Source organism: Talpa occidentalis, unplaced genomic scaffold, assembly GCF_014898055.3.
Source record: "Talpa occidentalis isolate TD23 unplaced genomic scaffold, MPIMG_talOcc4v2.1, whole genome shotgun sequence".
In the NCBI taxonomy this organism is placed as follows: domain Eukaryota; kingdom Metazoa; phylum Chordata; class Mammalia; order Eulipotyphla; family Talpidae; genus Talpa; species Talpa occidentalis.
The window spans coordinates 24,515,892-24,541,934 of NW_026555331.1; the positions used below are offsets into that span (position 1 = coordinate 24,515,892).

The following is a 26,043-nucleotide window of genomic DNA, read 5'->3' on the forward strand; positions in this document are numbered from 1 at the left end:
ATCAGAGAAATTATAGCTGTTGTGAGACTCTGATGAAGACAGCAGATTAACTACCTACTGGCATACCTGGGACATAGACTCAGTCATAACAGTTCCTTTCCCTAATGAAAAATCTAATATATTCCAAGCCCGTTTGTTAAGCAATTTGTGCACAAGTCACCTGTTCGCATACACCTGCACGTGTACCTGTGTGATTAGGGCAGGTCACTCGGGGGTTCTATTTGTGATTCCAGCATATTAGTATTTACTACAGGGTGGCAAGTCAACTAAAATAGATGGCTTAATGTCACACAGACAGACTTTTAGGAGATTCAGATATAAATGTTTGCTTGCTAGTTCATTGAAAGGATAAGAATGTCTTCCTGGCAGAGATGAGGCCAGCTTTCACAACAGCATATTCTGGAATGAAATTCTGGATGGCAGTCTTCATAAAGCAGCATTTTAAAACAGAAGTTTCCAAAATAGTGTGACATTTTCCTTATTAAAAAGGTGGGAAGGGCAGTTATTGTTCACATTAGGTTTCAGAAAAAAATCCACGAAACAGGGATATAGGCTGGAGGAGGAAAGTGCCAGGCTCAGTGGCACTTAAAAATTACCAGTACCTTTTGATCCAGTTCTTAAGAATCAGCTATTCCTGAACTATCCTCCAGGATAATTTATATTCTTGGAGATACTGATTGATCACATCTTAGTAGTTGAGTCACTTGAAAGGGGTTAAAGTAGGACTTGGCACTATGTCTTGGGCAGCTGCATATTCACACCATCCTCATAATCATTGCAGTAGCAGCTCTAGAGGGACGCGACTCTAGAGGGATATTGATAATGGGATGAAATCAATTTTAGCTCTACTGGAAATATAGTAAATGGAATTTTACTTTGCTTTGATCTGGAATATGTGAACAAAATTGCATTTGGAAAAATAAATAACCACAATGATAAGTATCAGGAAGAAAAGACAATTTTGGACACGTTAAAATCCATATGCTGCAATGCTCAGTGGGGAGTCTTCATCTGGGGTGCAATAAACTCTGGCTTTGAATAGCAGGTAGTCTTTTGTGAATGTCTCAAAGTTTAAGCTAGATTCAGGTAGAAGAATTCACTTGACATGGCTCAGCAGTTTATATACAAGTGCACAAGAAGAATTTTCTTCCTTAAAAGTTTCAGAGAAAAAGTAAATCCTTATTTGAAAGAATCAGTCTTGTCTATACTTTTTATATTAATCATAAGTTAATTTGCATCTTCACAGCTATTTAAACTGGATATTTCTCCTGTCTCACACATCATTTAAAGACCCAAAGAGCTGACAAGAGGTGGACTTATCTGTAAATCAAATCTATGCCTCCTCAATTTGTAATTTTGGCTATTTTCTGGTTTATTTTACATTATAATTGAATGATAACCATATATTTTGTAAGATATAAAAGGTCTCAGACTTTTATAGGTATTATGATATTTCTATTTTTTTATACTGAGTATATTTGTTTGAAATTTCATTTTGAATCAATAAATAAAATGTTTTTCTATTTTCCCCTATAGTCTCAGATATTCATGAAATAACACTATACTTTGGTACAGTGAGGTTTTAAATGCAAATATTTAAAATTTTGCATGTTTCCAAATTATCAAATGTATAAGTAATTTGGAGGAAAAGGTTAAGAAGTTACATTGACAAAATTTTTATGAATAATACAAATTGATGTCTGGATTTTATTTAAACTTCATAGCCCAGAATATACTTTTCTTAAATTAAGTGGAAAGGGCTACATGTGCAGTGTCTACTCTTTGGATTTTTTTTAATACTAGTTCTCTCAGAGGGAAAATATGAATCCTTCTCATAGGTTAAAGTATCTTGGACCAGAATTTGTTAGAGCATTGGCAAAATCTTTATCTGTTCTGTATTTTTATATGAGTATTGACCGTTTCCTCTCTTGGGCATAACAGCACAGATTCTCATTTACTTTGCGGTCCATTTCCTTTTAAGTTATGACTCAACTTTGGCTAAAGGTTATTTCAGAGGCCAAGCAGGTGTCATCAAAAGACACTTTGGTGGCAGACAAATAAGTGTCGGTAACAGTAATATCATCAAGCTCCGTGCTGAAGTGATCAGACTCCTTGATGACACTGTAATTTAGGGCCACACTGTAGTTAGCAGGTTTCTCCGCTGGCTTCTGCTTGCAGTTACAGAGCTTTCTGAAGGCTGCACGGAATTTCTGGGACATGAGATTGTAAATCACTGGGTTGATGGCACTGTTGAGATAAATGCAAATTCTGCAAAAGAGCAAGAACCAATTTTCTTGGAAAGGACTGGAGAGAAATGAGTTGACAACCACAAGAGTCCTGTAGGGCATCCATAAAAGGGCAAACAGAATTACAACCACTGCCAGCATCTTCGTGACCTAAGGAGAAACAGAAAGAAATGCAGTGCAGATGCACAGGAAAACAAAGGCAGCAGCAGAAAACAACCAGCCCCTTGCCACCCCCTCCATGCTTTTGTTCCCAAGATGAAGCCTGAGACAAATGCAGGTGGTTCATTTGAGTGATGAACCCAGGAAGCTAGATTAAGGCTATTGAGGAGAGTGTGACAGAGTAAGAAAAACCCAAAATAAGGGGTATTGCTGAGCTGACTCCTACTGTGGGTAACTGCAGATGAAGCAGTGTGCTTCAGGATTCTCTGTCTAGAGGAAGAGAAGCTGAACATTTATCTACTGGCTGCAATCTCCTAGTAGTTGTGGGGTACAGAGGATTATGACTGCAGATCTGAGGCCACTTGAGGCTACTATGTGCCAGACCTTGTGGGAACAAAGGAGGGAGGGGGGCAATACTCTAGGATAAAGGACTATGGATGCTTGGATGGTGGGGGTGTGGTGATAACAGGCATCTGTAGAAGTGCAAACCTATTCCTCTTTACTCTATAAAGTCTTGTGAACCAATGTTACTTCTATAAGGAAAAAAAGCATTGAATACAGGCATGGAAAAAAACTATTTCAAAAAATGTAGCTATGACCCTTCTCTGAATTTTAAATATTTCGATATATTGTAAGAAGACATTTATACAAATTTTAATTTTAATATTAAAAAGTCCTTTCAAATGGAAATTGGTTAATTAGCAAAATGAGTTCACATATTTCAGTTTTCTATTTGAAATATACTTTAAAAATTTCATGGAGGCGTGAACATAAAGCTAACATAATGATGTCTTTAAGGTTGCCCTAGAGGAAAGAGCGTCTCTAGTGGGATGATAAAGAATACATTTAATTCTATTGTTAATTATTTTTAATTATTTCCAAATATCTTTGATTGAGTTCAATCACTTTTAAGATATGCATATGTTATGAGTGCAACCATAGCTTGGGTTTTAACCCTTCTTCTTCGATATCGGAGCAAACACCTGGAGAGGAAATGTCTTGGAGAAAGATTGAGTCTTTCATACTCATTTTATTTTTCTGTGGTGGTTGACGTTTCATTGCTGTTACTATTCTTTATTCCAAATAAAGTGACATAAAATAAATTTTAAAAATATATTTGGGCCATTGTTTTTAAGGACTGACATTTTGGGGGGGGCATGAGGGGAATTTGTGATGACATGAAAGACTGGTTCTTTTTTTTAAAGATTTATTTATGCATATAAGAACTGGGGTGTAGACCAGAGGTGTGGGGGGTGAGAGAATTCACCACAGACAGAGTGGGGAGCAGAAGAGGTGGATCTACTGAAATATACGGCTGAGGGGAGCAGGGGGCAAGACAGGACAGGTCTGCTGTGCCATGTGGGTCAGCTCCCTGGCCAGGGATTGAACTCATGCCGCAGTGGCTGACAATAGCTTGATGGTGCTGAGACTTTAACCTCTGCGCCACCAGGGAGGCTGGAAAGACTGGTTCTTTGTACCAATCTCCACCCTGATGTCAAGGCCCTTGAGAAAGAGCACAGTAGCATTTACAGGGGAAACAGTGTGATTGTATTTTTATGAGAGAAGAAATGTATTCATTCACTCTAACGGATTTATTTGCTTTTTATTGTATACCAGTCAATGTCCTCCTGGCTCTTGAGGATTCTACAATGGTCTAGAGGGACACTGCCAATGTCTTCACATACCTTGTTGCTCGAAGAGCAGTTATCACACAATGTGATAAATACTTAGGCAGAGGAAAGGCATGGTGCTTGCTGTGAGATCACCTGATCTGGATTTGGGTTTGTTTAGGGCTGGTTAGTGAGGACTGTCTGGTCTTAGTGACTGAAGCCAAAATCTGAAGGTAAAGAAGCAGGAAGGGTGTTCTTGCAGAGGTTGGATGTGTTCGAAGATCTGGAGACATAGACAGCAAGTCATATCATTGGGACCAGAAGCAACTTAATTTTCAAATCCTGATGGCAGACCACGTAAGAAGTGGAACTATTTCTTTCTTTAGGAGCCCTCTGAAAGTATTACAAGAGCAATCATTTTTATAGGATGAAGTGAGGTCACACTCTGTGGGGTCCTGCCATTGCTAGAGCAGGAGAAAGGCAGCTGCCCGAGGAGACACTGCTGCAGGGCAAAGTGCCGAGTTCTGACAACATCAGCTCCCTGGAGCCATTTTAGTCCACCAGAAAGTAGACAGTCATTTTTGCAGAGTATACTGAGGACAGGAAAGGAGACTGTAAAAATCAGTTGATTGAAACAGAATGTTTAAAGAGAGATTGCCAAGAGCCTAGCAGAGTAGGAATATGTGGGTCTACACTTGGTCGGGTCTCTGTTCCTGGGCACCATCATGACAGATAAACTTTTTTTTTATCATCTTGATGTTTTGAAATTTGCTACCATGTATATATATATATATATATATATAAAATAGCCCATATATAAATAAATTAATAAATATTTAATTCTTCGCTGTAGTTATATGGAATAGGTAGCATATGGTTCCCTTAAGAAAGTTGGGATTGAGTTGTTTTCAGTACATCCTGCTCCTCCTCCTCTTTCTTCTGTCTCTCTCTGTCTCTTTCTGTCTCTCTCTGTCTCTGTTTCTCTTTTACTGGGTACAGGTTTCTATCTGATTGTTAAAGCTGAGATTACAGTTCCTTGAGTGGACAGAAGCTTAACAGCATATGTTTGCTTCATGTGAAACTGGAGGCTAACTAGGTTTTCTATGGTAGTCTGTTGAGAAAACTTACATGAATAATTACTAGTACTATGACTTTTATGACAAGTTCCAGAATCATTAACTAATGCTTGTATATTGCTTTCAAAAAACAACAGTGTTAGATTTATAGAAAATTTGCAAAGATAATACAGAGAAACAGTTTCTATATACCCTAGAGCAAAGCTTCCTGATTATTAATTCCTTACATTATTGTACATTTGTCATAGTTAATGAACCGATATTGATAATTTTTGTATTGAATTAGTTAACTCCATATTTTATTCAGATTCATTAGTTCCCCCTTCAGTGTCCTTTTCTTGTTCCAGGATCCCATCCAGGATACCACATTATATTTAATCATTTCATCTTCTTAGTTTCCTCTAGGCTGTGATAGTTTCTCTAATTTTCCTTATTTCTAATGACTTGATAGTTTTAGAGAATGTCCCTCTATTTGAACTTGTCTAATGCTTTTCTCCTGGGTAGAATGAAGTTATGGATTTGGGGGGAGGATGCACACAGAGGTGAAGTGCCATTCTCAACACAACATGTCAAAGATGCAGATTAACTACTTGACTTCCAGCTGATGACATTAAATTCATGTATTGCTTTATTGAGATATAAGTTATATGCAATTACATTTTCCCACTTAAACAATGTGAGGGCTTTTAGTGCAATTACAGGGCTATGCAACCATCACTATAATCTAATTTTAGAACATTTCACCACCCCAGAAGAAACTCCATGTCCATTAGCAGTCACTATTCCCCCTATTTTCCCCAGCCCTAGACAGCCAGTAATTGCCTTTATGTCCTTATATATTTGCCTGCTCTGAACCTCCCATCTGAATGGAAAGACAATCTTTTGTGTATGACTGTTTTTTTTTTTACTAGCATAATGTTTTTTTTTAAATTTAAATTTTATTTTTATATTCCCCATACAATTACAACCCCCTTATTTTGACCCCAAGCCCTCCTTTTCCCACCCCCTACCCCCCATAGAGTGTCTCTGGTTCATAGTTGTTTGTTGATTTTGATTTTTACTTTCTTAGAGTTATTCTTTTTCCTGGTCCCTTATTTAAGTTTTCTAGATTCCTGCTATGAGTGAGACCATCCAGTATTTTTCTTTTTCTTTCTGGCTTATTTCACTGAGCATGATCCCTTCCAGCTCCATCCATGTTGCTGCAAATTGCATGTGTTTATCTTTTTTGAATGCTGAGTAATATTCCATGGTGTATATGCACCACATCTTCTTGATCCATTTATCTATTTTTGGGCATTTGGGTTGTTTCCAAAGCTTAGCTATTGTAAATAGTGCTGCTATAAACATAGGGGTGCAGGTGTTCTTTGGAATTGATGTTTCTGTGTCCTTTGGGTAAATACCTAGGAGTGGAATTGCTGGATCATATGGAAGCTCTATGTTTAGTAGGTCCAGAAATCTCCACACAGCTCTCCATAGTGGTTGGACCAGTTTGCACTCCCACCAACAGTGCAGGAGAGTTCCTTTTTCTCCACAACCTCGCCAACAAAAACCAACTCAAAATGGATTAAAGAGCTAGACATAAGACCTGAAACCATAAAATACATATGAAACACTACATGATATGCACATAAAAGACATCTTTACAGACACATCACCCAAAGCAGTGATAGTGAAGGCAAAGATCAACAGCTGGGACTCCATCAAATTAAAGAGCTTCTGCACAGCAAAAGAGACAATAACAAAACAAAGAGAAACCCCACTAGCATAATGTTTTTTAAGGTTCATCTATGTTTAGCATGTATCAGTACTTCACTTATTGTTAAATAATATTCCATCATATGTATACATCATATTTTATGTATGCATGCCTTTGGGTGGTTTACATTTTTGGTGTATAATGAATAATACTATTGTGAATTTCTTTGTACAGTTTTTATGTGGATGTATGTTTTTACTTTTGAAAGTATACACCCAATATTTAATGATAATAAACATTTAAGTATTTAATAATAATATTTAATGTATTTAATGATAATAAATATTCATCTTTGAAACAACTCTGAGAGATAATTATTACCATGTAGTAAAAACTATTAACTGCTTTTATAGAGCTATTAGGATTCAAAAAAATAATTGCAGAATGTAGACAAAACTAAAACAGTTGGGATACATACATAGGATGCTTTTGGAAAATGGAGTGTGACTATAAGACAGAAAGACATGGGTAAAAGGATGTGGACTTTTGGGATAAAATTGTTATTAATTAATTCTAATAAAAACTTTGATGCATCAGGCAAGTCTGTTTGGAGTGGGGTCAAAAGAAGATGGAAGAAGAGTGATGATAGCATAGCATGTCTTCTTAGAGCCTTCCTGGAAAGGGAGTAGTAAAACAGATGGGTCACTGGAGGGAATGAAGTCAATTTATTTTTTTCAAAGGTGAACGATATTACAGCCTCCTTCTTCGCTTCTGGAACAATCCCATAGAGAGGGGGAAATTTATGATCCAGCAGAGAGAGAAGGAAGACAATTGGAGGAATTACATTCTTGAATAGGAAATAACATCTAGTGAACGAGTGGTGGGCTTGGCCTCTTCTAAAGAGTGTACATAAAACTGCTTTTCCAATATTAGACAAAGGGTGTATATGTATCCCTCAAGGTGCTGATAAACTGTAGGGATAGATTCAGCTCCTAATCACAGTTATTGTAGGCAATCATCTTAATTGCTGCATTCTCAGGGGTGATGCAGTTTCCTTCCGAAGTGCTGTAAAATTACTAGAATTCATTTTAATTTCCTGAAGCTCTCTAAGAACATGATGCATTTCTAGACCTGGGACCATGGCTTCCTGACCTGTTATTATTTTCTCTTTTACAGTTTATTATCATTGATATATCATTGAAGACATGGGGTTATGGAATGGTATAGAGATTGTACTGTAAGAAGAAAAGAACTGAATTCTTTTAAAGGAGTAGGGTTAATTTGAAACCGAAACTATAGCAGTTTTAAAGAAATGATCAGACAAGTTATTTAATGCAAGTTTCCAGGACCCATTCCAACTTTGGTGGTCATTTAGTAGCAGAATATCTAAATTTCAGGACAATCTTAAAAAGCAAGAAAGCTTTCTTGATACTAAGAAGGAAAGCCATATGATAGGAGGTAGCAATCATATCAGTAACCTTGTATTTGAAGAATCTCCTCAACAATGCACGATCTTCAAGGACATCATAGAAAGTAACTTTAATTTGTGAACAGCCTCCATCAATTTTGGGTCCCACATTCTATGCTGCCCAAATTCTGTTTTTGACTTCAGGAACAAAGGAATCAACAACCAACTCTTATTGATCTCTACTGCACAACAGCCTGGGATAAGTTTTTGCCACAGAGTAAGTGCTCAGTGCACAGTTGAATTATTATTGATCAAATGCTTATTTTAAAGAAATGTTTAAATATAATTGTGGAGGTATGTGTGAGGTTAGGGCTCTTTAAATGAACAAAGTGCTCTAGTGCTTGTACTTCTGGCTGCAGTCTTCCCAGTTTCAGATGTGTATTTCCTTCTGGACATGTTTTCATGGTTAATGAATACAAAACAGTTAGCCTTTAATATCCTAATGCCACTCTTTGAAGGATAACAATACCTTCTGTATTTGGACCCAGTCCCTCTTCAACACTGTTGCATATTAACGAAGTGTTCAGTTACGGGGAATATTTTGCTTTCAGATGGTCTTCAGCAGAGTGATCAATGACTCTTTGCATTAGCATTAATTGAATCAATTGAAGCATAAACTTGACTAGATAGTTATATAAATCTGAATGTAGCCAAACTTCCACATTGATTGGGTACACTCGGATTTTCCTCTCGTCGACTGTTCTGTTTTGACATAGCGTCTGAACATACAGTATTTAGTAGACAGTTATAGTCAATGTGGGGTTCTTGGTGGGGCTTAAAAGTTGAATGATAGGGACAGGAAAGGACTTGGAAGCAATTCAAAGTCAATTAAGGTATACGAAAAAAGAATAAAGTCTGAGTGGTGATTCACTCAGTGGTGAAGAGATCATGAACTGTCATATCCTGCGTTGTGAATTACTTTTAGATTTTTTGACAAGAAACTACCTAGGGATGCCAATGCAAGGATTCATGACTCTACCTGTCAAGTACTATATCTTAAATGCGCCATTCAGAATAACCACTCTAGCAAGAATTGCAGTGTCTTCTGGGCTGCACTCTGATTAAAAAATGTTCATGAAAATATGAGCACAGATTCATAGTGCAGAAAGTGTAGCTATATTTTGTGATGCTTGAGGAAGCAGGAGAAGTAGGGGTTAAGAGTAAAATGATAATACAAGGTGTTTGATGTATAAAATCGTAAGGGTGGTATAGCTAGTGAAAATGAAAGAAAAATCTGGGGATGCTAAATGTTCTGGTTTCAAGGCTCTTCCCTGAGAATGGAAAGCTGCTGTGAGCCATGTACCCTGTGCAGCTAGCTTGAGGGTCAAAGGCTCCCTCCCAGCTCAGTCACTGTGGGTTGTGGGGTGTCAGTATTGATGGCATAGTCTGGTGATGGGGCTTGAAGAAAGGCTGGCCTCCTTCCTGTCTCTTGGATACTTTCTTGTTCACAGGAGGCGGATATTTGGAAACATGCTGAGAAGGGTAAAACTCAGCTGGCAGCAATGGGATTCAAATTATAATAACATCTCAGTGTAAAAAAATCAAATGTCATTCTGAATTCTTTCATGAGCCAGCTTGAACAATGCTACCGCTCACCTACCATGGGTTGAGAATGCTATTTAACCTTTTCTAAACATTCTCTCCTCCTCCATTGGCCAATGGCTACACGTGTGGAAAAGGCTGCCTTGATGACTTGCTTCACCCCTCCCCAGCCCCCCCACCTTTGCTCTCGGTTATATTTACTTCTCCAGGTCTTTTTTCCCCTCATTGGAACCAGTCCTTAGAAATTCTAACTGAGGCATCATGACTGACCGAGCTGGGCATCCAGCTCCTGGGGGCAACATTTCTATGTAGATATTGAGCTTTCTGGAGGGAGATATCTCCCATCTCATCTCTCCCTTATATTTCTCTGGCCAGACAGCCTGGTTAGGGTGATATTGTAGACCGTGACACAGACAGTGATCCCTCAGCTGCTCATTCAGCAGGGGATGGAAAATCAATAAGAATATTTTAAAATGTAAAACGTGAATGATGGAAGGGAAGAGAGGTTATCTCTAAATAGAATAAAGCTCTCCCAGCTGCCAGATTTTGAGTGGGCATTTTGTTTTTCTTGTGGCTAAAGGTCTTGGAAAATGTTCTATATCATGAGCCTGAGAGCACCTGGAGGCAGCCACCTCCTTCCTGATGTGTGTCTCCCCCAGGAGAGAGTGCCAGCACCCTGCTTGGGCATGCTAGGCCCAAAAGAACTCACGGAGATAGTCAAAATGGGGGAGGGCTGTTTCTTCCCTTCAGCAAGCCATAAAGTCAGCATTTCCCACTGATTTTAACTTTCTGATATACTACCTGCAGGGACTTAGAATCAAGACTTGATATCTCAGCTTTTCTCATTTCTATGCAGTTTTCTAAAACTTTGTGTCTTCAGTTAATAAATGAAAATATTTGCTTAATGATTAACTGCAAGGAAAATTTGAAAACATGCTATAATTATACTTTTCTAATATAAGAAGCTGTTCTATTCCTTACCCTGTCTTGAAGTCTGCACCCCTAATCAGGGGTGCTAACCTTATCACCTCCAGTTATCTGAACAGACTGAATGATGTTTCCTGCATATATCTGTGGTTTTTTTTTCCCTCTCTGACTAGAAACCCACTTGAATCTACAAAGTATACAATGCAAAGCAAGACATGCTGACCCAGTGCTATGAGACCTGAGATTTTAGCACGGATTAGTGAGTCATTAGAGTCTCTTTGATGATGTTGTATGGGTTGCTTTGTAGCACCAGTGCAGTGGCTATGGAAATAGACTACTGAGCAGATAGAATTCTAATTCTAGTTCTACCTCTAACAATATGTACAGCATTGAGCAAGACATCTCAGCCTTCTAAGCCTCAGGTAGTCATTTGAAAAACAGGAGCAGATATGAAGAACAGATGAGATAATTTTGCAAAGCATTGGTAGAGAAAATGGTCCTCAATGATTTACACTTAGTTAATTTTCTATTTAGAGTGGCGAAATTCTCGGTTCTGGGAAAAGATGGAGGAATTAACTAAATAATAAGAAGCATTTGATAATGATGAGGATGATAACAGCAATAATAATGCCTACTGAACATTTAACATATCATAAAGCAACAGGGAGTTTATTGAATTATTTAGTCTTTATAGTAATTATGAAGTTGTCATTTTACTTTCTTCATAGGTGAGGAGAAAAAGGTTCAGAGAAATTAATATTTCCTGAGAAAGGTACCTTCCCTGTTATCTCCCTGTGTAGTTCCTCTGTATTAACAGTCACACTCTGAAAGGATTGTGTTGTTTACCTCTATTGTCTCTCTTCCCTCCCTAGAGTGATGACTCCTTGAAGTTCCCTGCTCTACCTACATGCAAGGAACAACATGGAGGTCTGGCACCCAGTGGGTGTGAAACACATCCAGAAAATGAACAAATGAATCCATGGACTAGTCACTAATGTGTTATTCTAAGTTTGCTTCTCCTGTGGATTCCCATGTGGCCTTTGATACTTCCAACCCTATTCACAAATGCCATTATTAGTCTAGGTCTGATTTCTCTTCTGATATGTAAGATTTTGATGGTAGGAATAATGTGCATTGAATATTCTTATTAGCCTCTGAAACAGGGTTTGGCATCAAAAGTGCTTGAAGGTAAATATTAAAATCTATGTGCAAAGTTCAGTCCCAAAAAGGAGCATGACAGAACAGACTGGAATTATGGTGAATAAAATTTTCCAGGGAACCATCTGTTATTCTGTAGAAATAAAGAATTTTTGGATATATAGTTACGAAGAACTTAGGAAATATAAAGAGCTAAGGAGATGCTAATTCAGGATGATTTGAGTTTATTTCCCATCACTGGGAATTGAATGATACTATACTAATAGATACCAAAGTAAGGTGGGATTTGCCTCCAAGATATAAACCTCACTTTGACAGGCATTCTTGTTCTGTCTTATCTGTATGCTCTCATATTTAATCACCTGTGGATTCACTATCACTCAAGAGGTTGCAGAAAACTATTTCCTCAGGTGCTGCTCTGTATTTTAAATATGCATTTTTAGGTTTCATTGAAATAAAGCACTCTACCATTAGCTGGACAAAATATTTTCTTTAGGAGATTCAGAGTCAAAAGTAAGACAGGGTATATACTAGCTGCTAATTTAGTCTTCTGCGATAATGTTTAATTTTGCTGTTTTGGTAATTTTGTGGAATTCAAACACACGTATATATTTATCATTTATATCTGTAGTACCTGTCACACACTAGTACCTAGGATTAGAATATAAAATTTAGTATATAATATGTAATCTCAGTATATAATATTTCATATAGTATATATAATATATATTGTACTATACATTAGTATAAAGTTTCACCAGTAAACTTTTGAATTGGAATAGTTCAAGGGTCAGCAAACTTTTATAGCACACAGAGACAGCTAGTAAATATTTTCACCTTTGTGGATTACATAGTTTCTGTCATAGCTAATGTGAAGGCAGCAGAAGACAACACATGAATGATAAGCATGACTGTGTTCTAGGAAATCTTGATTTTAAAAAAAACAAGCAGTAGGACTGGACTTAGCCTAAGACCATAGTTTGCCAACCAGTGGAATAGATGTACATTTTTAACAACAGAGACAAATGGCCTATAAGCTATTTCAAACAGCAATTGTGAATTTTTTCAAGTTCTTCATTTTCTTATCAACAAAACCTATGAGAAATGTGGACCAGAGAATGCTGGCTCTAAGCTTATGGACCAAAGTTTTGATTTAAAATTGGATTTTCTTTCTGCAGAGTGATGGTTCTTGTTACTGCTGTTAAAATCAACCAAAAATATAATTGCAATACTGCTCTTTTAATAATCCCAGGAACTGCTTTCCAGAAGATATGAACTATTATGAATGACTAAATTAGGAGTGAGGTGGAAGCAATAGGAGAAGTTGCCTTTTCAGATTGATGGTAGTTGGCCCACTTGGGACTAAACAAGCCAGCTGCTCGATTTTTCTACCAAACTCTAATTTACTGATGTCAAAGACTTCTCTGTTATAGCAGTCACTCTGGGCTGGTATCCTGTCTCCAGGACTTAACAGCTGTGAGACTGGATCTGTTTTTATTTCTTAGTCTCAGTTTTCTCTTTAGTAAAATGGTGAAAGCAATTTGACTTGTGTCCCAGGGTAGTTGTGCGTATAACTGTGGTGATGGAACAGAGTAAATGCTAGAAAGGCAAAGGCTATTTTTAAAACTAATAATAGAAGACACTCACACTTACTGTGCATCAAACCCTGTGCTAAGTGCTTCGTTTACATATTAGCTCAGTAAATCTGGACAATAGCATTGTGAAAAGGTTCTATCATTATCTCCATTTTACAAAGAGGTAACCATATACCACCACCTACAACTGATAAAATGGATTTGATCCAGGAAGTTTGTCCCAATCTGTTTACCTCCTCTGGCTGCCCCTGGAAAGATGAATGTCTCTTATCCTATCTGTCCCTATCAAGGCAACTGTTTCTTACTCCTCAGGTGAGAAGAATTAGAGATTGACATACTTTCTCTTACAAAAATGGAGGGTGCTTAAATAGTTTTTGGGTAAAGGAACCTTTATCACAAACTATTCTCAGTCACTGATCTACCTATTGGTCCCTATTCCCCACCATTGGGGACAGTTTCAGTTCTGAATTAGAACACAGACTGCATTTTATTTGAGAATAAGTGTTACAAAGTTTTATGAAATACAACTGAATAGTATCATTGATAGTGTACTTTCAGTACATAAAAGTCAAATGACTCCTATAGGCCAGTCTGGTGTTTCAACATTTCACTAACCCTCTTGTTTTAGGCAATGATTTGTAAATGACATTTGCTAGTATCTGCATGCAGAATCAAAATATCACTGCACTCTGAAAATGGGCTACGAATTTGATATTCCTAGCTACCCGATTTAAAATTATGCCCCTTCCGAGTGCAAACTGGTCCAACCACTGTGGAAAGCTGTGTGGAGATTTCTGGACCTACTAAACATAGAGCTTCCATATGATCCAGCAATTCCACTCCTAGGTATTTACCCAAAGGACACAGAAACATCAATTCCAAAGAACACCTGCACCCCTATGTTTATAGCAGCACTGTTTACAATAGCTAAGCTTTGGAAACAACCCAAATGCCCAAAAATAGATGACTGGATCAAGAAGATGTGGTACATATATACCATGGAATATTACTCAGCATTCAAAAAAGATAAACACATGCAATTTGCAGCAACATGGATGGCGCTGGAAGGGATCATGCTCAGTGAAATAAGCCAAAAAGAAAAAGAAAAATACCGGATGATCTCACTCATAGCAGGAATCTAGAAAACTTAAATAAGGGACCAGGAAAATGAATAACTATAAGAAAGTGAAAATCAAAATCAACAAAAAACTATGAACCAGAGGCACTTTTAGGGGGGCGGGGGCGGGAGGGGAGGGATTGGGGTCAGAATGGGGGGGCTGCAATTGTACGGGGAATATAACAATAAAATTTATTATTTAAAAAAAATAAAATAAAATTATGCCCCTCCTACTTCAACATTTTACATCCTGCTTATCAGCTCCACTTTTCTTCACAATGTGTTATGTCACAATGATAGACTATGTGCATTTGAACTTGTTCATTTGCTATGTGTGTCTATTCCATTTTCTCCTTCCTCCTTAGGATGTAAGCTCTATGGGACAAAGATGTTTGTCTTATTTGCTTAGTATTGTGTTTCCTGGGTCTATAACAGAGCCTGGGGCATTCACCATAGCCCACTCTAAATTTCATTTCTGAGTTACTAGTATCCTGGTCAAGTGTGTGAGGTAGTAGAGGGTAGTGTTCCTTTCAGAGGCTTTGGATTAGACTCTTTGTTGTTTCTTTTTTTATTGTGTAGCTTTGAACTTAATGTTGCTAAATCTCAAACTTTCCTCATCTTTAAAACTGATGGAGTAAGATAAATCTACGACATAGATGCAAGGTGAAGTGTGAAAGTCCATGAAGACCAAGCCTGGTTCACAGTAAGAGCTCAATAGTACTACTCATCAGAAAGGTTAAATAAACACTGATACCCATGCAAATGGGGCGGGCTATTCTCCAGATAACGTGATGGGAGGAAGACCAGAAGGACAGCCTGGTGCCTGAGTTTAACTGAAGACTCTAAGCTGTAATATTGAAACAGCTTACACACTTGCCCTGGGATGGAAAGTTTTGAGAAAGGTTGTAAGATTCACTTGGGGAAAATTTTAAAACTCTTCATGCATTCTGGAAACTGGGAAAATTGTCCTCCCCTTTAGAATTTGTGTCGGATGTGTTGCTGCCATTGAGAGGAAAATTTTCTTGTTCCTCAGGGGTTTTGCAGGCATATAAATGTCGATAAATTTACAATATATTACTAAGATGTTAAAATCTTTATGATGACAAACATGGCATATATATGAAATATTGGCTAGTTAGTATACAACGAAATTACTTCTCATTACATAGGGCTTTTGTGCATAACATTTTCCCCAGCACTGCTATATAACAGTTTACCAAGATGTTTTATTTCTGAATGCAGACATTTCTATTTCTCTTTAGGGAAAATAATTTTTTGAATTTTATCCTAATCATCATATTTCAAGTTGTCTTTAATGGTAAATTATTGGTGATTTTGAAAGAATACTTTATATTCCTCAGGATTACTAAATAACTTGATTCCATCCTTTAATACTCAGATCATGCTGAGTCAGTTTAATGGAGGCAGAAAAGTGACTTTACCAAATAAATAGAATACTATATATGAGATCATTAATCTGTAACTCAGCATTGTCTGGAAGCATGTTTGCATTTAGGTGTCAGTTTGTAAAAATTAGTGCATCTTCCTTAACACCATTCACAGTGTTTTTGAGTAAGGGATTTATTCTTGCACCTGTCTTCTAATGCTAAGCATTCCTTAATGACCATTAAAATTTATTTGACACACTAATTCATACTATCAAGGCTCACTCTTTTGACTAACTGGGCATAATATGGGTATTGATTTTCTTTTGGTGTCTCAGTCTTCATGATTGAAAAAACAATTCAAGACAGATTTTTCTACTTGTGGTATATACATGGATAATTGTCTATTTTAAAACATGCTTAGGATGAGGACAATAAGCCTGATGTGATTTAATGACCACTCTAGATTAATTATTCTGCGGAAATAGGTGGAGTTGGGGAGGAGCCAACAGCAGAAACTGTTATTCATTAGTTTAAAAGCCATGGTCGATAGCGGCAGCTTTCCACCTGTCTGGATTTTGGGTCTGCATTGGATTTTGAGTGGCTGGCTCAGACTTCTTGAGTAATGGAGAGCTCCCCTAAGGAATAAACAAACATCCTGCATGGTGCTGAAGTGTGAAGAGTGGTTCACTGATAAAGAAAGTGCTATTACATGGAGTCTCTCTGGCTTTTGCCTTTAGTATCTCAAGGGTCTTGGTGAGGCACAAAACCCAAAATGCTTGAATACGAATGAGAAGGGTCAAGCACCCTTGATCATGTGGAACCTTGTTTATTAAGAGTGTTTGTACCTCATGAGATCATCTTTCTTTGAGAGAAACTCAGTAGCAAACTAAAATCAATAACTATGCAAAATTGAGTTTGTTGCTTTTGTCACAAAGCTAATTGTTTTTAAGTGTGTTTCCAGAACCTGTGACAAAGTGGAAAGGGCCAAGATGTTTGAGGGAAAGGAAAACAGCCTGTGAACACAGGGTATGTCAATGGAAAGTGCTGGTAAAGGAGATCCCTGGCTCACAATCATGAGGGAAGAGTTACTGCTCAGGAGATGGTCCTGCTCACAGTGTTTTTGAGTAAGGGATTTATTGATGCATCTGTCTTCTATCGATTTGGAGGCTGGGCTTCTGATGGAACTTTTTGGCAAGTGTAGAAATCGCTTCTCTTGGTTATGTATCGAATCTGACCCTGTCTGGCCCTCTATCAAATAATCCTTGCCTTAGTGAAGGAGAATGAGGTGCTAAATAGGAAACTGTGCTGGTTTTAGCTGTGTCATTTGCTGCAATAGAAAAAGGAAACAGCTTTGAGGACAAAGAAATGGTTCATTTAAATATGGCCTTGAAGCTCAGTGCCTCTGATTACCCAAACAAAGAAAAGGATTTTCCTAATTTGCTTGAGAAGATACTTATTGGGAATAAGTCTCAGAAAGGGTCCACTGGAAAGTGTGGAGCTATCACTAAGAAATTCAGGTATCATCTGTAATTTACTATTGCATCAGTTCATTTTTCTAAGCATGAATGGGACTTAATCCTGTCATTAATGTACTTGTTTCTTTCTCTTCCATCCCCCACATGATTGTTATGCCCCTATTCATGTCCCCTCACTTGATCCTTCCCCTCATCATTCTCAGTTGATGACATTCCATTCTATTTCACTGAAAAAAAGGAAACCAGTTGGTGAGAAATCACAACTTCTGGCCTCATAACCCAAAATTGCCTCCAGTAATCATATCTAATAATAAACCTTTTTTTGCGGAGATCTATGTCTGCAGGCCAGATGCTTCTTCTGAGCTCTCCTGTATTTCTAACTGTACACTTGCATTCTATAGACATCTCAAATGCAACATGAGCAAAACTGAACTGTGCAGCTCTTTCCCCTGAAATATGCTCCTCCATTAATTTTCCTCATTTGGGTAAATTACATTAACCGATTAATAATAGCAGTAGGTGACATTTATTATTCCCATGTTTTGGGCACTGTGCAATAAGTTATATAAATTTTTACACTAAATCCTAACAACTACCTTGAGAGAGAAGACATATTGTTAGTATCCTTTTTATAGTTTGCAAACTGAGTGAAATTAACTTGCATACATCAGAGTCAGCAGTCAACCCAAGCTCTGATTCCAGAATGCTGACTCAACTGTCCCACCTCTTTCTTTCTCAACAGTTCTAGTGAGTCATCCTTGACTCCTTTCTCTTTCCCTTTCTACATACACATCTATTCACACCAAATCTATTGATTCTATTCCAAATGTATCTATTTCTTTCTATACATGCTGTTGTTTACCTTCTAACATTAGGCCCTTTCAGAATAATTATGTTGCCCATATAATAGCAGCACTCTCTTAACTAATGTCCTCAACTTTGGTTCAATCCTTTTGCCTACATTGAAGAGCATGACCATTAAGCATAAATCTGGTCAATACTCCTGGCTTTATAGTCTTCAATACTCCTTGCTTTATAGTCTTCAATTGAATATGTGTCCAAGATAAATATCCTAGATACCTTAGAGAAAGATTTTGTTTCCCTGTCTCTGATTACCACATCAGTCTCATCTTCTTGGCAGCCTTAATGAGCTGCTTATAGTTCTCTGGAATGATTGTGTTCTTTCTGGAATCCTGTATAATCGCTATTGCGTAAACTATCTTCCTTTCCTTCTTTACCTTTAAAACCTTTATTAATTTATAAGACCTTGCTTTGGAGTCTATATTTTCCAGAAAAATCTTTCTGATACCCACCTTTCCCCAAGTAATCTAGGTCAGGTAACACCAATCTGAGTTTTTCTCTATTGTAACATTTAAATTCCCTTTATAGCTTTAATTATCAGCCTGTTTTTCCCATCCCCCTCCATTAGACTGCAAACTTTTTGTGAATATGTACTTTGTCTTACTCATTTTTGCATCCTACTGCCTGATATAGACTAGGTCTTCCATTAAGTCAAATCTGTTCTTGCTCCCACTATTTCCCATTCCATATAGTAATACCTGAAAGGCATTGTAATAATTCAACAAGACCATTCTTGATTCAAGGGTAACACCTCCACTTGTGCATTGCACTTGGTTTCTACAAATGTATTGACTTGATTACACTTAACTTACTCAGAGAGATGTCTAATTGATTCATACAGAATATCCCAAAGGTTCATCCTAGCACTTTATAATCCTTAGTTATGTATTTCTCCTGTAAATATACCCTGAATCTGAGCCTATTCTTATCTTTCCTGCTGAAGCAGAAAACACATCAGCACATTCTTTTCTCAACCCTCCCCCACCCACATTTTCTGTATGCACAATCTTTCAAATATTTGCCAAGTCAAATCAGCTACAAAGCTGAACACTTATCAGAGGAGACCCCCGGGATTCAGTCATGCTCTGGTAGAGACAGAGACACTGGACTGTACAAATGATCTTTAGAGTCGGGTTGCTCTGCCTGTAGCCTGCCTCTGTCCTTCTCACTCTCACGAAGGTGCCACCTCTTTCACTGAGTCACTCGCTTATTTTCTAGGCTAAGAGCTGCTCCTGTAGAAAATGTGCTGAATTCTTCTATAGTCATAAATCCCCATAAAATACAATGGACGCACAGAATGGAGAGCGAGGCCCAAGATACTTCACTTGCAGCTACCATATAAAATGTTCAGACAATCTATCCAAAGGAGTCTAGCCAAATCCTGGGGTTGTTTATGAAAGGTGGCAGTGTTTTCTTTTCTAAAATGATGTTATCCGTTGTTACTTCAACTAAATACGGCTGACAGGCATTTTCCATTATTCATCCTATTTCATGTGTACATGTATTTAGGTTTGTTTAATTTTCAGAGCTAATTTAACTTTCACTAGTCAAATTTCCTTCTGTGCCTCTCATGTAGCTCTGAAGATCTGTATTTGGTTATAGGGATAAGGCCACAACTCAGTTTTAGAAAAATCCACTTACTCTTTTTGAAAATGAATGAATTACTAATAATTATTTTTATTGAGGCTAACATTGGTTTTTAACATTATATAGGTTTCAGGTATACAGGCTTATAAAATGTATCTTTTCTTGGCTCATTTTTCTTTATGTTTCTTCCAAGTTGAGAATATTCACTAAAAATTTGTCACAGACTCTCTGATCATGTTCCAAGAGGGGAAAATAGGTCTTCCTGTCTTTAGCAAAGACGTCAGTCTTCTTCTAACCTCCCATATGTAATGATTCCTCCAGAACTCAGGTTTATAAGTCTATTCTTCCCTCTTTTTAAAATCAATACTAGTCATACCTTTTTTTCATTATTCTAATGATTTCCAAATCTATATATTTGACCACTCACTTACAACCTAAAATTTTCAAATCCTAAATGCTCTAAAATTAAATTAAATTAAATTTAAATTAAATTAAAATTAAATCTAAAATTTAATCTCTATTGGATGATTTCACTTACATGTGAGATATAGAGAAACAAAACAAAGAGTCAGAGAAAACCAAACTAAACCAAAAACAAGCCCTAGAAATCTATCTATGAAATTGATGCTACAAGAGGGAGAATAGAGAAACATAGTGGGGAGGGGGCACAATGGACTATGGTGGAGACTGTGGTGCTTTGATGGTGGGTGTGGTGAGGTGACATGCATTTGAAGAAGGGTGAGCCTGTTTCTGAATGACATACAATGTTCTAACACAATGTTATTCAATAAAAAATTAAAATAGAGGGCCTCCCTGGTGGTGCAAGGGTTAAGACAAAGCACTATGAGGCTGTCCTGAGCCTCTGCAGCAAGAGTTTGATCCCTGGTCAGGGAGGTGACCCACATGGCGTAACAGAACTCTCCTGTCTTGCCAGCTGCTCCAGTGTATTTCAGAGTGTTCCCTACTCTGTCTCTGGTGAATCCTCTCACCCCCCACAACTCTGGCCTGTACCATAGTCTTATATGCATAAATCAATCAATCCAATCTTTAAAACAATTAAAATGGAAATATAAAAAAATCATTAGAGAAAAAAATCCAAGTATCATCTAAAACTGAAGCTTTCTGACAATGTTTTAAATAACATTTCCCTCAATGTTTTCTTCAACAACAGTCATATCTTTCCTGTTCTCTTTGATTCTTGCTTATCCTTCATGTCCACTCTTTACTTAGTCATTTATCTGGGTCTCTAGAGAGCACAGCAGGCACTATGGACACAAAAATGAATGAGGCTTCTCTTTTATTGTGGAATACACAGTCAGGTGATAGAGACCTTTGGACAAATTCTGATAGCAACATGGTGTGCTATACAGAAGCAGGAACTGAGTACTGCAAAGGGAAGGGAGAACCCCAAACCTGGTCACGGGCGTCAGGAGACCAGCTAAGCATCTGAGACCCCTTTAGGAGCTTTCTTCACCTGCCAAACTGGCTTTTAAGTTTTACTGACATTACGTACTACATGTTCCTCATATACATGTCTTCCTAGCATTCCCTACTGGTAACCTAATTCAAGCTTTCTTTTCTTTTTGTCCCAATCACAACAGCAACTGTCCTCATTAGAGGCCTTCAGTGATTCCCCAGTCCCTTAGGTCCAAGTTCAGATGCCCCTGGATGACATGCAGGACATGCCTAGAGCTTTACTTGGTTACACAAATGACAATGTCTGCTGCTTTGTTGAAGGTCTTGTTTCTCAGTTGGCACCTGCTGAATGCCTACTTACTATCCAAAAGTGGCAGTGACTATTACTCTTTTGGGGGCTTGCTCTGCAGACTTCAGCATAGTGTTGCCCCTTTTCATACTGCCTTTTCTGCACACAGTACATTTTACAGCCTAATCTTGTATTTTCAATTGTTTCTGAATGATGATTGCTTATAATTTACTAAAAGTTCTTTCACATAGTGATTATGGTTAGTTTTCCAGAGCAATGCCTGGCATGAAACTGGTGTTCAATGTTTACTTTTGAATTAAAGAAATAATGGATGAACAAAGCCAGAAAAATAATGAAAGGTAAGATTTTAGAGGTCTTTAAGAGTCAGTCATAAGACACTTCTTTTTGAAAGAAGATTATGCAAATTGTCCCAGGAAAACCAAACAGGGAAGTCAAATTTATTCTCATCTTTACACATCTGCTCACATTATTTTCCTTCCTTGCATTGCAATCCCTCTTTCTACACCCTTTCTCTCCCATATGGGTCTCAAAATGTGGAGGGATGTATATATGGATATATATATGGATGTTGTGTGCATGTATGTATGTGTTTCAAAGGCTCATTGAAAAGCCAACAGGATTTTGTATAAAACTAGAAAGTAAGTCATTACCTCAGTCTGCCATGTTTCCAAGTCAGCCTGTTCTGTTTGGAAAGGGGTAATAATCCTAGAAAGTCTTATCTATTAACATATTCATTAACATGCTGATTAGTTGCATTTTGGAATTCAAAAGAATTCAACAAAAGACAAAGTTTTAATTAAAAGTGAGAAGGACATGGCATAAATGAACAATAAAGATTTTGGGGAGAAAAACAGTGTTGGAATTAACTAAGTCCTTAAGTGTTCATGTACCTCTTACACTTTCATTTATTACATATGTAAAATTATGTGAGATGGTAAATATTTAGCAATCAGCTTTTCATAAAAAAATGAGTATTGTCATATGTGCTGATTTCTGCAGTGTAAGTACTCTGGCAGTGACCAATTTTAAGCATTCACATGTGGGGAAAAGAGGGTAACAAATTGCTCTTACAAAGCCAGTATTCTTTGTCTGCAACATGGCTTTGTCTATATAGTCTCTGACTTACAGTGGTTTGACTTATGGCCTTTATGGTAAAGCAGAAGTGATACACAGTCCGTAGACACCAGGCTTCAGATTTTGAGTTTTGATCTTTCCCTAGGCTAGTGCTATCTACGACACACTGCTGGGCAACCACAGTCAGCTGCATCCCCAGTCAGTCTTGCAATTATGAGGGTAAACAATGATATTCTACAGTACACTGTGTTGCCAGCATTTTTGGATATTGTGCTTGTGTCTTCCCATCCTATTATGTCTACAGAAGAGATGGTCCTCATAATTGCTCAACAGTGGCTGATGTTAGTGTTCCGAGCACATTTAAGGCAGGCTAGGCTAAGCTGATGTTCAATACATTAAGTAAATTAAATACATATTTGACTTCCAGTATTTTTAATTTCTGATGGGTTTATTGGGAGGTAACTGCATCATAAGTCTAGGCTCATCTGTACACTTTGGGGAGTTTTCCCTGTGCCAAACACAGTGCTGAGGGCATTAAAGATATAACCCTATTTTTTCAAATTAAGTTAACATTAGTTTACAACATTGCTTGTGTTTTAAAGGTATACTATCTCCCCCACACCTACACCACAGCTTTCACAGTTCATCCCCATAGCAGTGACAGTGAGAAACCAGACAGTCTTAACAATTGTGATACTTAAGAATTACTTTACCAGAAATATTTGCAAAGTTCTCTGGAAGCAAGGTAGAACACCTAACATACATAGTTAGAAGTGGGCATTCAGTTATATAAATCTGCCTGAGAAATTCAGGAAAGACTTGAAGGAACAATAGTGTGATCTAGGTCAATGTGTGCAGTAGGTTGCTGAGAGTTACAGCAAATCACTAGCATTAGGTTATTTCAGTTTGGGGTTGGCTGTGTAGACTGAGAGGCACTTATAAAGGATTTCAGATTTCTGCCTTGGAAAACTAAAATATGAAAATAGATAGGTAGGTGTTTATGAGAAACAATAATGGATTTAATCTTAGATATTGGATTTGCTATACTTCCATGCTATCGAAAGATCATTTAAGTGTATGGGCCAGGAGATGTCTCTTTTAGTCTTTGTACTGGAGACTCCTAGGTGGTAGCTGGTAACTACTAGTATGGACAAAAGTATGTAGAATGACAAAGGGCAGAGCTGGTGAGACGGGGGTTAGATGTAGCAGGACAGCAATCTGGACAACTCCTTCACTGAACTATTCCCTTTCACTGCCTCTCTTCAATGATATTAGATTATTCTCTTCCTGAACATGCCTCATTCTTTCCTATCGACGCTTTTATTTCTATAAAACTGTTTTTCTTTCTTTTCTCAGTCTCATTATTGTTGCTTATAGAAATTCTGCCTACCTTTACAAACCTTGCTTGGTGCCCTGAACTCCACAAAGGCTTTCTCTATTCACCACCATTTTGTTTCTCCTCTGACTGGTACTGTGTCCTCTATTCCAGAACATACTGTTCTGCTCAGGATTATTTGTGTACATGGCCAATGGCGAACTTTCTAAAGGTAGAGAGTGTGTCTTAGCTATATAGCCTGTGGCCTCCACACCCAGAACAGTGCTAGATATTGGGGTTATGAGTGAATGTTTAATTAAATAGAGTAGGGTATTTTATATAAAATTACCTAATGCAGATTTTTGCTTAATGTTGAAGTTGATCTTGTTTTATACCTTTCACCTAATTGCCAATTCATCCTAAATGGTCTTTTAGGAGACTAGGTAGTCTGCATCTGTCTGGAACTTAAGATATATGTTTGCAGTTTGAAAAATTGACAAGAAGCTAATAAGAAATATAGTTAGCCACTTTCAAGGTTCACTGTTTTAAAGGGTTTTTTTTTTTTTTGGAGATCAAATTGAAATTCTACAGCGTGCAGGTTTTTCCTTTTGTAGGCATATAGGAAAATTTTTTTTTTCTACTGGTAAAATTATGGCTCAAAGCTGCAAGTGTTCAATTGGGATAAACAATGTGTATTCATATAACCAAAGGATGCAAAGCATGAAACTACAGGGGATTTTTACTTAGTGAATTTACAGGATATGTACAAAGTCTTTTTTTATATAGGACATGAATCAGAAAATGAAGATGTCACACTTTGATGTCTATGTGCTAAGTGCCAAAAATTGAACTTTTTCCAATTTAGAGCTTTTTATACTTTTAAGGATATAGTTGAACCTGGACAACTGGAACAAATAAAATAATTAGAAATGAAAGGTTTACTTGTGAAAATATGATGAAAACAGTCCCAGTCCTATAAGATCAATCCTTGATTCACTACCCATGCAATATAAGAGAACCATAAATATCAGCTCTACCACCTGACATTACACCATTAGGACTCCTTTCCTTTGTGTCTTAAAGTTTTTCCTTCTTCAAGATTTTTTCTTTAAAAAGTAAATAGCACTGGAGGTAGGAGCTGGATGGGAGCAAAAAATGTAAAAGATACTTTTAAGCCTGTTCTTTATCCAAGTGTCTTCACTTTCCAAGCATATCATTTTACTGAAGATTGCCTAAGAGAAGATCAGGAGACTCTCTTGGAAGATGGCTATCACTGAGAAGGACAGGAGGAAGGGAAGGGAAAGTTGGGCAGAAAGCAAAGATGAATCTTTCCTGATGCCTCTCATATTAACAACTATGAGATATTTGTTATTCTCATTGTATTGATGAGAAAATTGAGGTTCAAAGAAACTGACTCAGTATCCTGTCTATTTTCTTTTACTTTGTGCTATTTTCTTTGAGAATCACAATTTCAGCAATTGGTAGAAAAGCAGGATACAAAATTATCTTTACATTATGAATATAATTATGTAAAAAGATCAAGTGAAAACAAGGTAAAGGATATATCAAAATGCTAATAATTGTGGTCTTTGAGAGCTAAGTCGGGGGGTACCTTTTTTGTTATTTTCTAATTTTCTCTGTTTTTCAAAATACACACAACTACTTTTCCATGATGTAAAATAATAACAACAATAGCAGCAACAAGAGGCGTGTATTGTCTTAAAAAGGGAAATCGCTTTTGTGTTTTGGGCTACCAACATTCTCAAGTTAGGTAGAAGATGTTTACAAAACTTACAGAAACAAAGACTGGTACTTAAAAGGTTTAGTCAAATAAAAGCCATCATGAAAATTTTGTCATATATAAGCTCTCAGGGCTGTGACTTGGACTATGTTATATAATTTCCCACTAGTTACACTGTCGAAAAGAAAAATACATGAGAGTGACTCAACTGAAAATTAAAATTAAACTGGCCTAACTTTGAAAATAGTCTGCATGTTATGGAAAGCAAATATCTGAAATGAA

At 37.3% G+C, this 26,043-nt stretch overlaps 1 protein-coding gene across 1 annotated transcript in view; it reads right to left on the reverse strand.

Annotated features, from left to right (window-relative positions):
- Window positions 1–1,860: 1,860 nt before the first annotated feature.
- The window catches only part of TRHR (thyrotropin releasing hormone receptor), a 45,941-nt gene continuing 21,758 nt past the window's right edge, over window positions 1,861–26,043 (reverse strand). Inside the window, exon 4 of the mRNA XM_037494318.2 lies at window positions 1,861–2,396. Coding sequence (XP_037350215.1) covers window positions 1,989–2,396 — 408 coding nt within the window. The 3' untranslated portion in view covers window positions 1,861–1,988. The remainder of the gene's footprint in view (window positions 2,397–26,043) is intronic.